Below are 18018 nucleotides of genomic sequence, written 5' to 3'. Positions count from 1 at the left end.
TAAGCGCCGCCGATTTTCGCTAAAAAACCAACACTTTAGCGCGCTATCAGCTCTTTAAAACATTACCTGAAGACTGCTCTGCACCAGTGTTGACTACTGAATGCCGTTCCAGAGAGTGAGTCCATGACCCACAATAACCGAGCGACTGCCGCTCGTGCCAATCACACCTCGCGTTACATCATCAAAATGCAAAACTGGAATTATTACGAAGTCACAAACGTGACGTATGATTTAAAAAAAAGATTTTTCTCTTAGAGACAAACAATTTTCTATATATAAAAGTGCACACACAAATAATTAAAATACGTATATTGCACATACTTGCTTATGACAAACAACAACAACAAGAAGTTGTTGTTGTTGTTGTTGTTGTTGTCTTCAGTCCTGAGACTGGTTTGATGCAGCTCTCCATGCTACTCTATCCTGTGCAAGATTCTTCTTCTCCCAGTACCTACTGCAACCTACATCCCTCTGAATCTGCTTAGTGTATTCATCTCTTGGTCTCCCCTATGATTTTTACCCTCCACGCTGCCTTCCAATACTAAATTGGTGATCCCTTGATGCTTCAGAACATGTCCTACCAACCGATCCCTTCTTCTGGTCAAATTGTGCCACAAACTTCTCTTCTCCCCAATCCTATTCAATACTTCCTCATTAGTTATGTGATCTACCCATCTAATCTTCAGCATTCTTCTGTAGCACCACATTTCAAAAGCTTCTATTCTCTTCTTGTCCAAACTATTTACTGTCCATGTTTCACTTCCATACATGGCTACACTCCATACAAATACTTTCAGAAATGACTTCCTGACACTTAAATCTATACTCGATGTTAACAAATTTCTCTTCTTCAGAAACGCTTTCCTTGCCATTGCCAGTCTACATTTTATATCCTCTCTACTTCGACCATCATCAGTTATTTTGCTCCCCAAATAGCGAAACTCCTTTACTACTTTAAGTGTCTCATTTCCTAATCTAATACCCTCAGCATCACCCGACTTAATTCGACTACATTCCATTATCCTCGTTTTGCTTTTGTTGATGTTCATCTTATATCCTCCCTTCAAGACACCATCCATTCCGTTCAACTGCTCTTCCAAGTCCTTTGCTGTCTCTGACAGAATTACAATGTCATCGGCGAACCTCAAAGTTTTTATTTCTTCTCCATGGATTTTAATACCTACTCCCAATTTTTCTTTTGTTTCCTTTACTGCTTGCTCAATATACAGATTGAATAACATTGGGGAGAGTCTACAACCCTGTCTCACTCCCTTCCCAACCGCTGCTTCCCTCTCATGCCCCTCGACTCTTATAACTGCCATCTGGTTTCTGTACAAATTGTAAATAGCCTTTCGCTCCCTGTATTTTACCCCTGCCACCTTTAGAATTTGAAAGAGAGTATTGCAGTCAACATTGTCCAAAGCTTTCTCTAAGTCTACAAATGCTAGAAACGTAGGTTTACCTTTCCTTAATCTTTCTTCTAAGATAAGTCGTAAGGTCAGTATTGCCTCACGTGTTCCAGTATTTCTACGGAATCCAAACTGATCTTCCCCGAGGTCGGCTTCTACTAGTTTTTCCATTCGTCTGTAAAGAATTCGTGTTAGTATTTTGCAGCTGTGGCTTATTAAACTGATTGTTCGGTAATTTTCACATCTGTATACACCTGCTCTCTTTGGGATTGGAATTATTAATTCTTCTTGAAGTCTGAGGGTATTTCGCCTGTTTCATACATCTTGCTCACCAGATGGTAGAGTTTTGTCAGGACTGGCTCTCCAAAGGCCGTCAGTAGTTCTACTGGAATGTTGTCTACTCCGGGGGCCTTGTTTCGACTCACGTCTTTCAGTGCTCTGTCAAACTCTTCACGCAGTATCGTATCTCCCATTTCACCTTCATCTACATCCTCTTCCATTTCCATAATATTGTCCTCAAGTACATCGCCCTTGTATAGACCCTCTATATACTCCTTCCACCTTTCTGCTTTCCCTTCTTTACTTAGAACTGGGTTGCCATCTGAGCTCTTGATATTCATACAAGTGGTTCTCTTCTCTCCAAAGGTCTCTTTAATTTTCCTGTAGGCAGTATCTACTTTACCCCTAGAGAGACAAGCCTCTACATCCTTACATTTGTCCTCTAGCCATCCCTGCTTAGCCATTTTGCACTTCCTGTCGATATCATTTTTGAGACGTTTGTATTCCTTTTTGCCTGCTTCATTTACTGCATTTTTATATTTTCTCCTTTCATCAATTAAATTCAATATTTCTTCTGTTACCCAAGGATTTCTACTAGCCCTCGTCTTTTTACCTACTTGATCCTCTGCTGCCTTCACTACTTCATCCCTCAAAGCTACCCATTCTTCTTCTACTGTATTTCTTTCCCCCATTCCTGTCAATTGTTCCCTTATGCTCTCCCTGAAACTCTGTACAACCTCTGGTTCTTTCAGTTTATCCAGATCCCATCTCCTTAAATTCCCACCTTTTTGCAGTTTCTTCAGTTTTAATCTACAGGTCATAACCAATAGATTGTGGTCAGAGTCCACATCTGCCCCTGGAAATGTCTTACAATTTAAAACCTGGTTCCTAAATCTCTGTCTTACCATTATATAATCTATCTGATACCTTTTAGTATCTCCAGGGTTCTTCCATGTATACAACCTTCTATCATGATTCTTAAACCAAGTGTTAGCTATGATTAAGTTGTGCTCTGTGCAAAATTCTACCAGGCGGCTTCCTCTTTCATTTCTTAGCCCCAATCCATATTCACCTACTACGTTTCCTTCTCTCCCTTTTCCTACACTCGAATTCCAGTCACCCATGACTATTAAATTTTCGTCTCCCTTCACTATCTGAATAATTTCTTTTATTTCATCATACATTTCTTCAATTTCTTCGTCATCTGCAGAGCTAGTTGGCATATAAACTTGTACTACTGTAGTAGATGTGGGCTTCGTATCTATCTTGGCCACAATAATGCGTTCACTATGCTGTTTGTAGTAGCTTACCCGCATTCCTATTTTCCTATTCATTATTAAACCTACTCCTGCATTACCCCTATTTGACTTTGTGTTTATAACCCTGTAGTCACCTGACCAGAAGTCTTGTTCCTTCTGCCACCGAACTTCACTAATTCCCACTATATCTAACTTTAACCTATCCATTTCCCTTTTTAAATTTTCTAACCTACCTGCCCGATTAAGGGATCTGACATTCCATGCTCCGATCCGTAGAACGCCAGTTTTCTTTCTCCTGATAACGACATCCTCTTGAGTAGTCCCCGCCCGGAGATCCGAATGGGGGACTATTTTACCTCCGGAATATTTTACCCAAGAAGACGCCATCATCATTTAATCATACAGTAAAGCTGCATGCCCTCGGGAAAAATTACGGCCGTAGTTTCCCCTTGCTTTCAGCCGTTCGCAGTACCAGCACAGCAAGGCCGTTTTGGTTATTGTTACAAGGCCAGATCAGTCAATCAACCAGACTGTTGCCCCTGCAACTACTGAAAAGGCTGCTGCCCCTCTTCAGGAACCACACGTTTGTCTGGCCTCTCAACAGATACACCTCCGTTGTGGTTGTACCTACGGTACGGCTATCTGTATCGCTGAGGCACGCAAGCCTCCCCACCAACGGCAAGGTCCATGGTTCATGGGAAAAAAAAAACGTTAGAACATATGAAATAACATACTTGGCCTGATCAGTTGATGCATTTTCTCACACTGAATCTAGTGATGGTATGAAATCTTATGGAAAATTTGCCATTTTTAGGTTGTGTGTATTTTTAATACTGCCGAATTCATTTTTAGTCGAAATAAATTAGAAAACAATTCTGAATGTAGACAAATATGGTTATGTGTAGAGAGCTATAAGAAATGCTGTACTGCGTTCACTTGTTGTGTGACTGTGGAGAATGATGGCCCGACATACACTCCTGGAAATGGAAAAAAGAACACATTGACACCGGTGTGTCAGACCCACCATACTTGCTCCGGACACTGCGAGAGGCTGTACAAGCAATGATCACACGCACGGCACAGCGGACACACCAGGAACCGCGGTGTTGGCCGTCGAATGGCGCTAGCTGCGCAGCATTTGTGCACCGCCGCCGTCAGTGTCAGCCAGTTTGCCGTGGCATACGGAGCTCCATCGCAGTCTTTAACACTGGTAGCATGCCGCGACAGCGTGGACGTCAACCGTATGTGCAGTTGACGGACTTTGAGCGAGGGCGTATAGTGGGCATGCGGAAGGCCGGGTGGACGTACCGCCGGATTGCTCAACACATGGGGCGTGAGGTCTCCACAGTACATCGATGTTGTCGCCAGTGGTCGGCGGAAGGTGCACGTGCCCGTCGACCTGGGACCGGACCGCAGCGACGCACGGATGCACGCCAAGACCGTAGGATCCTACGCAGTGCCGTAGGGGACCGCACCGCCACTTCCCAGCAAATTAGGGACACTGTTGCTCCTGGGGTATCGGCGAGGACCATTCGCAACCGTCTCCATGAAGCTGGGCTACGGTCCCGCACACCGTTAGGCCGTCTTCCGCTCACGCCCCAACATCGTGCAGCCCGCCTCCAGTGGTGTCGCGACAGGCGTGAATGGAGGGACGAATGGAGACGTGTCGTCTTCAGCGATGAGAGTCGCTTCTGCCTTGGTGCCAATGATGGTCGTATGCGTGTTTGGCGCCGTGCAGGTGAGCGCCACAATCAGGACTGCATACGACCGAGGCACACAGGGCCAACACCCGGCATCATGGTGTGGGGAGCGATCTCCTACACTGGCCGTACACCACTGGTGATCGTCGAGGGGACACTGAATAGTGCACGGTACATCCAAACCGTCACCGAATCCATCGTTCTACCATTCCTAGACCGGCAAGGGAACTTGCTGTTCCAACAGGACAATGCACGTCCGCATGTATCCCGTGCCACCCAACGTGCTCTAGAAGGTGTAAGTCAACTACCCTGGCCAGCAAGATCTCCGGATCTGTCCCCCATTGAGCATGTTTGGGACTGGATGAAGCGTCGTCTCACGAGGTCTGCACGTCCAGCACGAACGCTGGTCCAACTGAGGCGCCAGGTGGAAATGGCATGGCAAGCCGTTCCACAGGACTACATCCAGCATCTCTACGATCGTCTCCATGGGAGAATAGCAGCCTGCATTGCTGCGAAAGGTGGATATACACTGTACTAGTGCCGACATTGTGCATGCTCTGTTGCCTGTGTCTATGTGCCTGTGGTTCTGTCAGTGTGATCATGTGATGTATCTGACCCCAGGAATGTGTCAATAAAGTTTCCCCTTCCTGGGACAATGAATTCACGGTGTTCTTATTTCAATTTCCAGGAGTGTATTTACAGAACTAAAAATATTTAAAGTATGAGATAATGCAATAAACAAAGTATGTGCAAATGTGGATTTTTTTGAGGTGACAGCTGCAGTGCTAGGCTACTATCCAACACCTAGCTTGTCACTATCGTAAGAGTTGTTCAGTGGTTAACAATTTTCAATGATTTCTGTAAGGGCGCTCGTTTACTGTGTCACCTAACTTCTGTAGTTTCTGTGATAATTGTAAATTATGATAATAAATGTACTTCAGTGTCATAGATATCTTGACATGACAGGGTTTGTGTTACAGTGAAACATCGAATTTATTTTGAATTGTTGAGTATTTCACGGTAGTTGCAGCTGCGGCCACTCCACAATTCACGCACACAGCAGACCAGCCGCTTCCTCCAGCTCCTGCTTCCTGGGGGAAAAACCGCAGTTTAGCTGCCACTGAGCGCTCGCGTGTCGGCGACCGCTTGGCCAGCCGTTAAAGTCCTTCGCCCCAGCCCGTTCATCCGATCCAACACTGACTTAAAGCTCTACGACTTAAAATTTTCACCTAGCTCATATCTCTCCAGCATACATGCTTCGTAGCAACAATAAATGAGATTTTAAAAAATCCCCAACAAAAATGGGATGGCACATATTAATCCATTTACTGTTTTCTCAGTCTATGGTTTCATTTATTTTATGGGTTATTTGAATGTACTATTTTTTTACCGGTATTCACATCACTCAGCATATGTAAAAAAGATGGAAGATACAACATGATATTCATTAAAAATAATAAACAGCATTTTACAAGTTCTAACAGTTTTGTCACTAACAAACCGTCCTCTGTGGGCATCAGGTGTTCTCATGGATATCTGATCATCTGTTAAACATTGTTCGTGGTAAGTAAAGTTAATCTGAATTACAGTTGATACAACATTTTCTTTAGTACAAAATATGTAAGTCTGAAGTCTAACATACAAACATGACCTTGTCGCTTAATCTGGCGGCACAAGTTTCCTCGGAGAGAGCTGTTTGCTTCCAGGTGGCGGGCCGTTTAAATGCCGCAGCAAGTAATTTTAGCCCATGTTTCCGTGTCTGAGCTATTAAAGGGTTGTATCACTGAATCTGACTCATCGAGATCCGTATTCTGGTAGCAAAAATAGCGTAATTTCATAAGAAATGGGTGATAATAGTCTCGTTTATTGATAAAGTTACGAGAAAGCATTTTTCGTTTTTGCTTCATGACCCCCTGTCGCTGTTAGTCGAGGTTTAAAGAGCTTACAAATAACTTTAACGGATCAAATGTAACTTGATGTAGTGATGATGATGATTTATGGCTGAGGTCGGTAAACAGCAAGGTCATCAGCGCTCTTGTGTTAATGATGTACCACAGAACATTGTGAGATTCTATGGAACAAGATTAATAAACTGGAAAACTACGTTTCATTCCACCACAAATATCGTAAAGCAACCCCAAAAACTTCAGAAAAGAAAAGAAAATTCCAACGAGACACAGTAGAATAATTAACTAAATTCATGGCTGAAATACCTGTAACGACGCTTTTAACAAGACAGATAACCGAGGCTGGATGAGGACTTAGAAATAATACGTGAACCAGCCACTCTGTGATACATTAAGATCTCACACCCAGTATTTTGGGAAGAATTCCAGACACCACACAAAATCTTAATAAACGAACAACACTCGCCTCGTTGTCAGTTAAAATAGAAGGAATTACCCAGTTCAACCCTCAAGTTCAATGAACAATATCCCACTCTAAGCCAAGTAAGGGCTGCTTCTTCACACCATCGCGAGCGGAAGGAGGTAATCCATAGTCGCACTGAACTCGTAATGGAACGTAGTTTATTATTCCTCACTTCCAGCCACTGAGTTTCCCACTAACGCATGACCATTAGTGGTCACAAACGAAGTGACAGCCCGCAGAGGGACTCAACAACGTGCAGGAGGAGGAAGGGAGGAAGCCTCTTCAGCAGCCCCATCAGTGAGTTCGTTTCCCTGAATCGCTATGTGCTCTGGAACCCAGCACAAATTATTTCCTTGTTTTACCTTTCGAAGGGAAGGAGAGGATCATGCACCTGTTGCACCATCCGATCTGCTGCGTACATCTGTCCAATAGCGATAAGTGCACTTTGAGAATTGGAGCAGACAATTTTTTTTTTCTTTTTGTCACGACGCTGTCTCATATGCAGGATAGCGAACAGTTCCGCGTAATAAACTGAAAGTAACTTGAGGACACGACTTAAGGCTCCTAACATCGTGCTAGAAATAAAATGTTAAATCAGTCCAGTCTCCAAAATAGAGTGTGTAGATAATACACTGTCGTGCAAAACGTTAGGACGTAGATAACTTTTGTAATTTTTGCATTATGTCTCATTGCTAAGTAACACAACTGGATGAAACTTTCACCATGCGAAGAAAGAACTGCTACAGTAGAATCCAGTTCCGAAGGTACCTGATAGAAGTACGCAGTGACATGAACAAAACTGGTACTTTTATTAAAAGACAATTACACGGAGATCACAATGATTCATCATGGTCCACTAGACATTCCAAAAGGCGGAACGTGATTCTGAATGGGGTGTGTGATCACCAGATACGGCAATGCATGTACTGCAATGCGCTCCCATCCTGGTCACAAAGCTGATAGGCCGTTCAGTATGCCCGCCGCCACCGCCATTCATCGTATGTACTCTGCTCTGACTCACTCAGTGCTCTTCAGAGCCTTGGAGCTCCCTATCCGGTCCATCCCTTGGTTCAACGGATACAGCAGTCCCTCCATTCTTTCGCTGATAATGGTTCTCCTGTCCGCTTTCTGTGGGTTCCCGGACATGTAGGAGTGCCTGGGAATGAGGCTGCGGATGCTGCGGCCAAGGCTGCAGTCCTCCTGCCTCGGCCAGCCTCCCATTGTATCCCGTCATTTGACATTCGTGGGGATGTTTGTAAGAGGCTTGTGTCGTTGTGGTGGGATGCTTGGTCATCCCTCCAAGGAAACAAGCTCCGGGCAGTAAAACCGCTCCCAACTGCTTGGTCAACCTCCTCCCGACCATCTCGGCGAGAGGAGGTCCTTCTGACCAGGTTGAGGATTGGGCATTGCCGGTTGAGCCACCGATACCTGCTCTCCGGTGACCCAGCCCCGCAGTGCCCTTGTGGTCAGGCATTAACAGTGCGCCATGTTTTATTGTCGTGTCCCCGCTTTAGTCAACCTCGTGTTGTCCTGTCCCTGCCATCTACTTTACCGGATATTTTAGCTGATGACGCTCGAGCAGCTGCTCGTGTTCTGCGTTTTATAACTTTGACTGGATTGTCCAAAGAAATCTAACTTTTTTACTTATTTTATCTGCATCTTTGTCAAGCCTTCCTGGTGTCCCCCCTCCCTTTGAGTTTTACTAGATTCCATGTGCTCTAATAACTGTGACTGGGCGCTAATGACCTCAGTAGTTGAGCGCCCTTAAACCCCACCAAAAAAAAAAAAAAGCTGATAAGGAATTCTTGTGATAGAGCGTTTTATTCCTTCATTTCCGCCGTTGACAACTGCCAAATGGTAGGGATTTAAGTCTGGGGGAACGAGCGGGCCATCCATTCGCCGAATATCCTCTCGATCCAAGAGTTCTTGCGCCTGTGCAATCGCGAATTGTCATCGATAAAAGATGAAGTCAGACCGAATGCAGCTGTGAAAAGACGCTTGGATACATTGACCTCTATCATCCTCCAGCGCAATACGCTCACAGGTCAATGTACTCAATTCCCATGTGCGTCCTTTCAGATGTGCATTCGGCCTTTACATCGTTCTTATGGATAACATTATGTGACCACACAGAACGGCGCATGTGGAAGACGTCTTGGAACGAGAGAATATTCGGCGAATGGACTGGCCTGCCCGTTCTCCCGACTTAAATCCCATCGAGCACTTGTGGGAACCGTTGGGGATACGTATTACGGCACATCCACATGTGTACCAACACTCAACGTTAATTCCTAAGCTTTCTGGGGTCGCGGCTTGTGGCGTCACCCCACAGGTACCTGGTATAACCACTAGGTGTCACATTCAGCGAGAGAGAGTGGTAAACACCGCACCCATATTTATACTTAATTGCAGATCGTGACGTGGCGTACAAATGGACGGTAGCTGAATGCAAACTATTCTAATATACACTGAAGAGCCAAAGAAACTGATACACCTCCCTAATATAGAGTGGGGCCCCCGCGAATACGCAGAAGTGCCTCAACACGACGTGGCATGGACTTGACTAATGTCTGAAGTAGTGCTAGAGGGAATTGAAACCATGAATACTGCATAATAAATTCGTAAGAGTACGAGGGGTTGGAGATTTCTTCTGAACAGTACGTTGCAAGGCATCCCAGATATCCTCAATAATGATCGTGTCTGGGCAGTTTGGTGACCAGCGGAATTGCTTAAACTCAGAGCAGTCTTCCTGCTGGAATTGCCAAAGTCCGTCGGAATGCACAATGGACATGCATGGATGCAGGTGATCAGACAGCATGCTTACGTACGTGTCACCTGTCAGTCGTATCTAGATGTAGCAGCGGTCCATTATCGCTCCAACTTCACACGCCCCACACCATTACAGAGTCTCCACCAGCTTGAACAGTCCCCTGCTGACATGCAGGGTCAGTGGATTCATGACGTTGTCCCCATACCCGTACACGTCCATCCACTTGATATAATTTGAAACAAGACTCGTCCGACCGGAAAACATTTTTCCAGTCATTAACAGTCCAATGTCGGTGTTGACGGGCCCAGGCGAGGCGTAGAGCTTAGCCTCGTGCAGTCATCAAGGGTACCCGAGTGGGCCTTCGGCTCCGAAAGCGCGTATCGGCGATGTTTCGTTGAACGGTTCGCACGCTGACACTTGTTGATGGCCCAGCATTGAAATCTGCAGCAATTTGCGGAAGGACTGCACTTCAGTCACGCTAAACGATTCTCTTAAGTCGTCGTCGGTCCCGTTCTTGCAGGATATTTTTCCAGCCGCAGCGATGTTGGAGATTTGACGTTTTACCGGATTTCTGATATTCGCGGTACTTGTGAATTGGTCGTACGGCAATATCCCCACTTCACTACTTCGGAGATGATGATGTCCCATCGCTCATGCGCCGATACAACACCATGTTCAAACTCACTAAAATCTTGATAACGTGCCATTGTAGCAGCAGTAAACGATCTAACAACTGCGTCACTGCGTCAGATTCTTGTTGTCTTATACAGGCGTTGCCGTCCGCAGCGCCGTATTTTGCCTGTTTACATATCTCTGTATTTGAATACGCATACCTACACCAGTTTCTTTGGCGTTTCAGTGTATTCCTGGCACTGGCGCAAAAACACGAGATATTACGGAAAATACGGTAGTGAACGAGGTTTTAATTACTGTATGCTTATTGGAACAATATTTCCTAGCGCTATTTACACTCATAGTCCGCAGCTCGTGGTCGTGCGGTAGCGTTCTCGCTTCCCGCGCCCGGGTTCCCGGGTTCGATTCCCGGCGGGGTCAGGGATTTTCTGTCTCGTGAAGACTGGGTGTTGGGTGATGTCCTTAGGTTAGTTAGGTTTAAGTAGTTGTAAGTTCTAGGGGACTGATGACCATAGATGTTAAGTCCCACAGTGCTCAGAACCATTTGAACCATTTCTTTAATTTACACTCACAGTAATTGGAGTTCAGAACAGTGAATGTGAAAGACATTTATGGAGCTACATATGTCTGCAGTGAAGCTTGTACAGGAGACAAATCATTGAACTGACAAGAACACTGAATACAAGATGAAATTTATTAAGACTTTCTTTCCACGTCAAGTGCAAGAAGTTAAACATACGTAAAAGACATATTACGGCAGATAAGATAAAACCGCACAATAAATATTACATCTTAATGTAGACAGTAAATTTGCATGTGTGCTATGCCATGAGATTACAAGCTTTATAGTCCGATTTCTTCAGCAAAATATCTTCACGCTGACGCTTATTTACAAAAAAATGGTTGAAATGGGTCTGAGCACTATGGGACTTAACTGCTGTGGTCATCAGTCCCCTAGAACTTAGAACTACTTAAACCTAACTAACCTAAGGACATCACACACATCCATGCCCGAGGCAGGATTCGAACCTGTGGCCGTAGCGGTCGCGCGGTTCCAGACTGTAGCGCCTAGAACTGCTCGGCCACTCCGGCTGGCGCTTATTTACACGAGTGCTACAGGATCCAACTACAAATGCGAGAGAAGACAGTAGTCAGCTAGTAGCTTCTATTACGTAAAAATTCAGTGGGCTGGACTGTATATGCACAAGGATGTGCTGGTCAGGTGCAATTGCATTTTTCTCCGGGTATTCTATATCTACTCTATTAAATGCTGATGCCCACTAATTTCTTTTCTCATTCTGTGGAGAAACAAACGTACGAAATGCACCGGTATTGTTAAAAAACTTATTGGCTGGTTAATCTGGCTTTAATCTGCGAGGAAATTTCATAATTCTGGGTTATTATTGAAGTATATAAGCCATTTAACATATGTGTATCAAATTTTAATTTGTTTTGTGTGATACATAATTTTTCATTAAAATTATGATGCAGTTTTTGTTTATTTTATTTTCACTTCACAAAAATATAGAATTTAAATATAAATTTTAAACAATGCTGTAAAGGAAATTCGAATTTCAGACTTGTACATTATTATACTTGGACGCTACTTATTGATGTACAAACATCTGTTTATAGTGGGCGAATTGTTTTGTAGTTAATAGAGTTCGGAAATCATCTCATTCTTAGATACAACTTTTTCGATTTCTTCTTTTTATAAAACTTTGTCGCACTGTATTAAAAAACCGATATCTGGGCACAGACTTTCAAATTCCATAAAGATAAATTATGAAAATGAAAATGGCAAATCCATAAGGTCGCCTTGTTAGATAAAAGCTCATACATACACTCACAGGCGTAAAATATATAAAGCTGCCTTCTGGCCAGAGTGCAAACAGAGTGCGTTAAAAAATGCAGTACCTCAGATGCGTTGCGCTCACTTTCAAACGGCTGAAACTGGACGATTTGCTGTGACATCTACTGGCCGACCTAGGTACTGGGTGGCGTGACGTCACGAACCGTGATCCCAGAAAGCTCAGGATTTAACGTCGAGCGTGCCAGCTGTCAGTTGCGGTGTTGGAGTAGCCTTACAATAAGAACTACGTGGAAGCACACTGCAGGGTGCGCTGTGTCATACGTGCTGATCGCACACCATATTAAGAACGATGTTCCGCCTTCGTAATGCCTACTAGACCACGATGAATCGCCGTGACTGCAATGTAATTATTCTTTCAATAAAAATGCCGCTTCTGTTCGTCTCATTGCGTATTTCTTTAATTTACCTTCTGTACCGTACTTGTAGCAGTTCTTCCTATGAATGGTCCAAGTTTCGTCGAGCTATGATATTAGGCAATGAGACGTCACGCGAAAGTTACTTTGGTCCTTAAGTTTTGCATGCCAGTGTGTGTCTGCTGTATGTGCTACCATATAACATTTGATCTCAAATTGCAGTGCACCCAAGCAACTCACTGTTTGAAGGCTCCCTTCAAGTTCTTTTTCGTACTCCAATTTGAACTTGGGTAGGTACACATGGACCATCTGTTTAAACGTCTGGTCTGCAATGTCGAAGAGGTTTGCATCCGTGAGCTGCTTCTCGACGTCAAGCAAGCCGTCTACTTCCGTTGGTAGAACCAGCATCATGCTGAACCTGTTGCCCTAGAAAAGATAAGTGCAGAAACAACAAAAATATCTTATCGACTTGGAATATATACCAATAAGAAGGTAACCAAAATAATTATTGTACATTCGTACCTAGTAAGGAATTAAGTCTCACTTAGGTATACAGGGTGATTCCATGATGTATGAAACTTTCAGGGATGATGGTGAAGGGTGAATGTATCAATTTGAGGTATCAGAACTTTATAGTTACCAGCTGGCTTGAGGTAAGCGGGAACTTGATTGTTAGTCAGTAGGATTCTTGATCAGTCGAAATGACATAACCACGCACTACATGAGGTGATCGTCTACAGGCGGATGGTCTGTTTGCCTAAAAGATTGCGTGAGGACAGCACAGATTATTTTCAGTCAGTGTAATATAACGGGTCCTTAATGACGCGGGACGCCATTTCATGATATTCCGCTTGTGGAACTACGGCCAAGAATTAACACAATCATCAATCCGATGGCTGTTTTGAACAGCACAGAGATTTATCAGGGACGTTCCTGTTGGAGGTGGTATGTAACTGTCTTTCCCCCCATCTTTGAACTGACTCACGAAGCCAGTTATGGAGGGACCTACAGTTCAACGCATTCTCTTATCAGCGATGCAGCTCGGCATTTTTCACTTTAACAGTTAATAGACGGTGTGCAAGAAGTGATAAGTGGCAGAGAAAGGCTTGGACCGGTATGTGAAAGTTTTGCGGTGTAAGTGCATCTCGCACTTCAGACGTTGTTTCCAACCAAGAATATAAACTGAGGTGACAAGTCATGCGATACCTCTTAATATCGTGTCGGACCTCCTTTTGCCTGGAGTAGTGCAGCAGTTGGACATGGCACCGACTCAATAAATAGTTGGAAGTCCCCTGCAGAAAAATTGAGCCACGTTGTGCACGAACTCGCGTCGCGATTACGTCTCATAAATGATCGGTACGTTTCATGTCGGTGATCTGAATGGCCAGATCATTCGCCCAAATTGTCCAAAGTGTTCTTGCAACCAATCTCTAACAACTGTAGCACGGTGTGATGACATCATTGTTTGGGAACATGAAGTCAATGAATGGCTGCAGATGGTCTCTAAGTGCCCAACATAACCATTTTCAGTCAATGATCGGTTACATCTGACCAGAGGACCCAGTCCATTCCACGTAAAAACGACTCACACCATTATTGCGCAGTGTCTTGAAGACAACTTAAGTCCACAGCTTCTTGGGGTCTCCGTTACACTTGAGCCCTACCATCAGCTCTTACCAATTGAAATCGGGGACTCATCTGACCAGGCCACGGTTTTCCAGAAGTGTAGGGTCCAACCGATATGGTCCCTAGCTCAAGAGACGGGCTGCAGGCGATGTTGTGCTGTTGAGGGGAGGTTTACTATCTTTGGCCCGAAAAAAGTATGTTCTTTGAGAATTTTTTTTTCACTGGATGTGTTATAGATATCAATGTCAAATTTGGTCAAAATGATTATTGATATTTCCTCTACAAACTGGAACTTTTTCGACCGGAAATGTCGAAGAGCAAAGGCGTAATTGCCGTCTGAACGAAACTAAATTTCGATGTAGACCTCCACGCGCGGAATGTCACAGGTCATCCGGCTCGTCTGAACTCAAAATTGAGCTGACGTTATCGAAGTATATAAGATTCTTTAGGAGCTTTACCTCGCTTAAGTTATTTGGACCATAGGAAACAAAATGGCGGCCATTTGAAAAAAATAGGGTTTTTTCATCGATTTTTCTACTTCGTCGGCCAAGTAAAAATATTTATAGCTGATGGGTCGGAATAAAAGTTGTACAACTCCTAGACAATTCAGTTAGCTTCCTCGGAAACAAAGAATCAATGCCAGTGAATTCAGTAGATTTGAAGTTACAGTGCCACGCGATTAAAAAAAAAAGCCATTTCGATAAAAACGCGTTTGAAGTTTTGACTACATATAAATGCAATATTATGCAACGTACGTTCAATCTGCTATTCAGGGTCCATAAACTAGGCCTCCCTCTTCCTCATAGAGGGCGTTCTGCTCCATCTGGATCATCCAGGGCTGCTCCAGAGCCGCTCGTATGGCCGGTGACAAGCGGTTTTCGGCCGCTTGAATCCGGTGGTCATCCGAATGCTTGTGAACTGCGTCGAATAGAGTCCCAGGGTGACGTCCATCATTGTCACGGTCTTCAAAATTGCTGAATAACCTTCATTGAGGCCGCTCACTGCCAGGAAAGTCGCAATCTCTACAGTCTTCCCACCAGAATGCAAATACTTGGGGGCTAACTTCCAACACACGCGTTCAAACATTCATTTGAATTTTGTGTGTTCCCTCCCAAGCACTGGTACAACAACTCGTCCTCCGAAAGCAAAGAACTGGTGAGTGAAAAACGCCGATTTCAGGCAGGTGCATTTTTTGTTCAGTTGCGAATAGCAAACATTTCCTTTCCGTATTCGGAAAAACCGTTTCAGTGGTGGATTCTAAACACTTTTATGAATCCAAAAATGCAATTATAAAAAAATAGATTTTTTGAACCAAAAGGTAGTAAACCTCCCATTAAAGACACGTCTGTCGTCTGCTGCCCGCTAACTCAAGATTTCGCCGCACTGTCCTAACGGATACGTTTGTCATACGTCCCACACTGATTTCTACCGTCCGTTATTTCAAACAGTGTTGCTTTTCTATAAGCACTGATAACTCTCCGGTGTTCTCGGTCGTCAAGTGAAGGCCGTCGGTCACTGCCTTGTCCGTGGTGAGAGGTAATGCCTGAAATTTGATATTCTCGTCACGCTCTGGACATCATGATTCTCGGAATACTGAATTCCCTAACGATTTCCGAAATGAAATGTCCCATGCGTATAGCTGAAACTAACATTCCGCGTCGAAATTCTGTCAATTCCCGTCGTGCTGTTAAAACTACGTCGGAATCCTTTTCACATGAATCACCTGAGTCCAAATGACAGATCCCCCAATGCTCTGCCGATTTATAGCTCGTGCACGCGATACTACCGCCATCTGTCCATATCGCTGTCTCATAATGTTTATCACTTTAGTGCAATATTTCCAAATGATGATGGAAAATAACACTGAAGGCTATAATTTTGTTATTTTTGTTAATACTGAAGATTGCAGTTTTGTTATTTTCGTTAACAATACTGAAGGCTGTAGTTTTGGTATGTATTTGTTACTAAACGGTAATTTTCCACTCATTATTACATCAGAATAGTGAAAAAGTAAGATCTACAGACTAATTTCATGAAGCTGTTTTTCTTGTTTCGATGCGAGGAATCTGAGCGCAAAAAGTTATCCTTAGAGTAACACTGGTAAGTACAGACATCACTAGTCTTAAATTCTGCCTATTACACTATTTAGGCTATCGATTTCATTGGAATTAATATATACGGAATAGCTTCTATGACAAGTACGAATACTACTTTTATGTTTCTAAGTCGGTAGGCTTGAGATATTGCCGAGCAGGTGAGTGATGGTATGAATTTTTACCGGAGCCCTTGAGGCACTCTCCCCTTTACATTGGGCCCTGTGTTAAGCTAGCATTTTTGCAGATCTACTCTCCCAATGTAAATGATGAACGTCCAGTTCACAGTAACATTTCCTGCGTTATAAAGTGTAAAATCAAGACGGCAGTCGTTTGTGAGCATATTTGTAGCTAGTTTTCTTCCACACTGCACATGCAAGGAAGAGAGAGTCATGAATTCGATTGCTAGTTATATTCACTTTTGGTGGCTGTATGCTGTGAAATGCTTCTCCTAATGACGAACGGACATTTCAGATAATATTTTTTCATAAATTATCTCGAAAAAGTTAGCTGCTAAGGTAATACAAATTATTTCCGTTAACAGTGCACATGTACGTCGGATTATTACTGAAAATACGCGATATGACGAAAACTATTTTTGCACACACTTCAGTGCTACAGGCTTTTTATTTACTCACTTTTGGTTGGTTTTTTGAGTCCGAACGATCACACTGAGAGTCGTGTATATTTCTTTTAGATCTCTAACATAACAACAATGTTATAGAGCTGGCATAGTTCCATCGCAGATTAAGTCCTGGCTGTTCATCTAATGAACTGCTGGGGAGAAGTTACAGAAGAGTAAGCAAAATACTCAAAATTTGGTGGAGACTCTGCAGATGATATAGCTACTATTAGCTACAATTTATGCAGTTTCGAAGACTGCTACCGTAACTGATGGTTGTCTAAGTAACAGTGTAAAGTGGCCCAGTGGATGAAATGGCTAGTACACATGCAGCAGGTTGTTTGAAGAAACGTTTCATGAACTGATACTGAACTGGTTACAAATGCGGATTCATATATGAATGGAGCAGATTTATTGGTTACTGCTCTCAGAGAGTACATATTGTTTTGTATTTGATTCTTATGGTGCTTAGAACGTTTTGTCACTTTAAAAGGTAAGTCTTTTTAATGTACCCTGGCCCCATATAAGCCAAGAGATTTCTGAGGATTTACAATACAAGATGCACACTATTATATGGATGGTAACACTACTGTAATGTTCACACTGCAAGTACATACTCTGCTGGGAAATGGATGCACATGTCACTGTTCTCTGAAATTCACTACACTATTGTCAATCGGCATGCTATGAAAGCAGTAGTAAATCTATGCCAGTTCTGGTGCAAAGAGTATCCCAAGCCAAATGTCAAGTGTGCAAACCTAGAATTAAATTTCTCATTACCCCGCCCCCAAACCAAAAAATATAATGGCCTCATATCGAAAAATTAAAAATCGTTTACAAAAACATGATGAACAAAGTTGAGCTGTTCAAGAGCTTAGAAAATCAATGCAAAAAATGTAATTAAAAGTAAAAAAAAATTTACTTTTCTACCATGATAAACAACATTTAATCATACAAGTTTATCTAATTTATCATCATTTTTAAATATTTCAGTATATCGAGCTGGAACAATAATTATATATTTTTCATCT

General features: G+C 43.3%; 1 protein-coding gene across 1 annotated transcript in view; it reads right to left on the bottom strand.

Moving 5' to 3' along the window:
* LOC126161245 (serpin B6-like) overlaps positions 1-18018 on the bottom strand; it is a 155958-nt gene that overhangs the window by 36019 nt on the left and 101921 nt on the right. The window contains exon 6 of the mRNA XM_049916985.1: positions 12887-13072. Within this exon, the coding sequence (XP_049772942.1) occupies positions 12887-13072 (186 nt within the window). The remainder of the gene's footprint in view (positions 1-12886; positions 13073-18018) is intronic.

This window comes from Schistocerca cancellata, chromosome 2 (genome assembly GCF_023864275.1).
Source record: "Schistocerca cancellata isolate TAMUIC-IGC-003103 chromosome 2, iqSchCanc2.1, whole genome shotgun sequence".
Lineage (NCBI taxonomy): Eukaryota > Metazoa > Arthropoda > Insecta > Orthoptera > Acrididae > Schistocerca > Schistocerca cancellata.
Note: the sequence above shows the minus strand (reverse complement) of the source record. Positions and strands in the feature narration are given on the sequence as shown.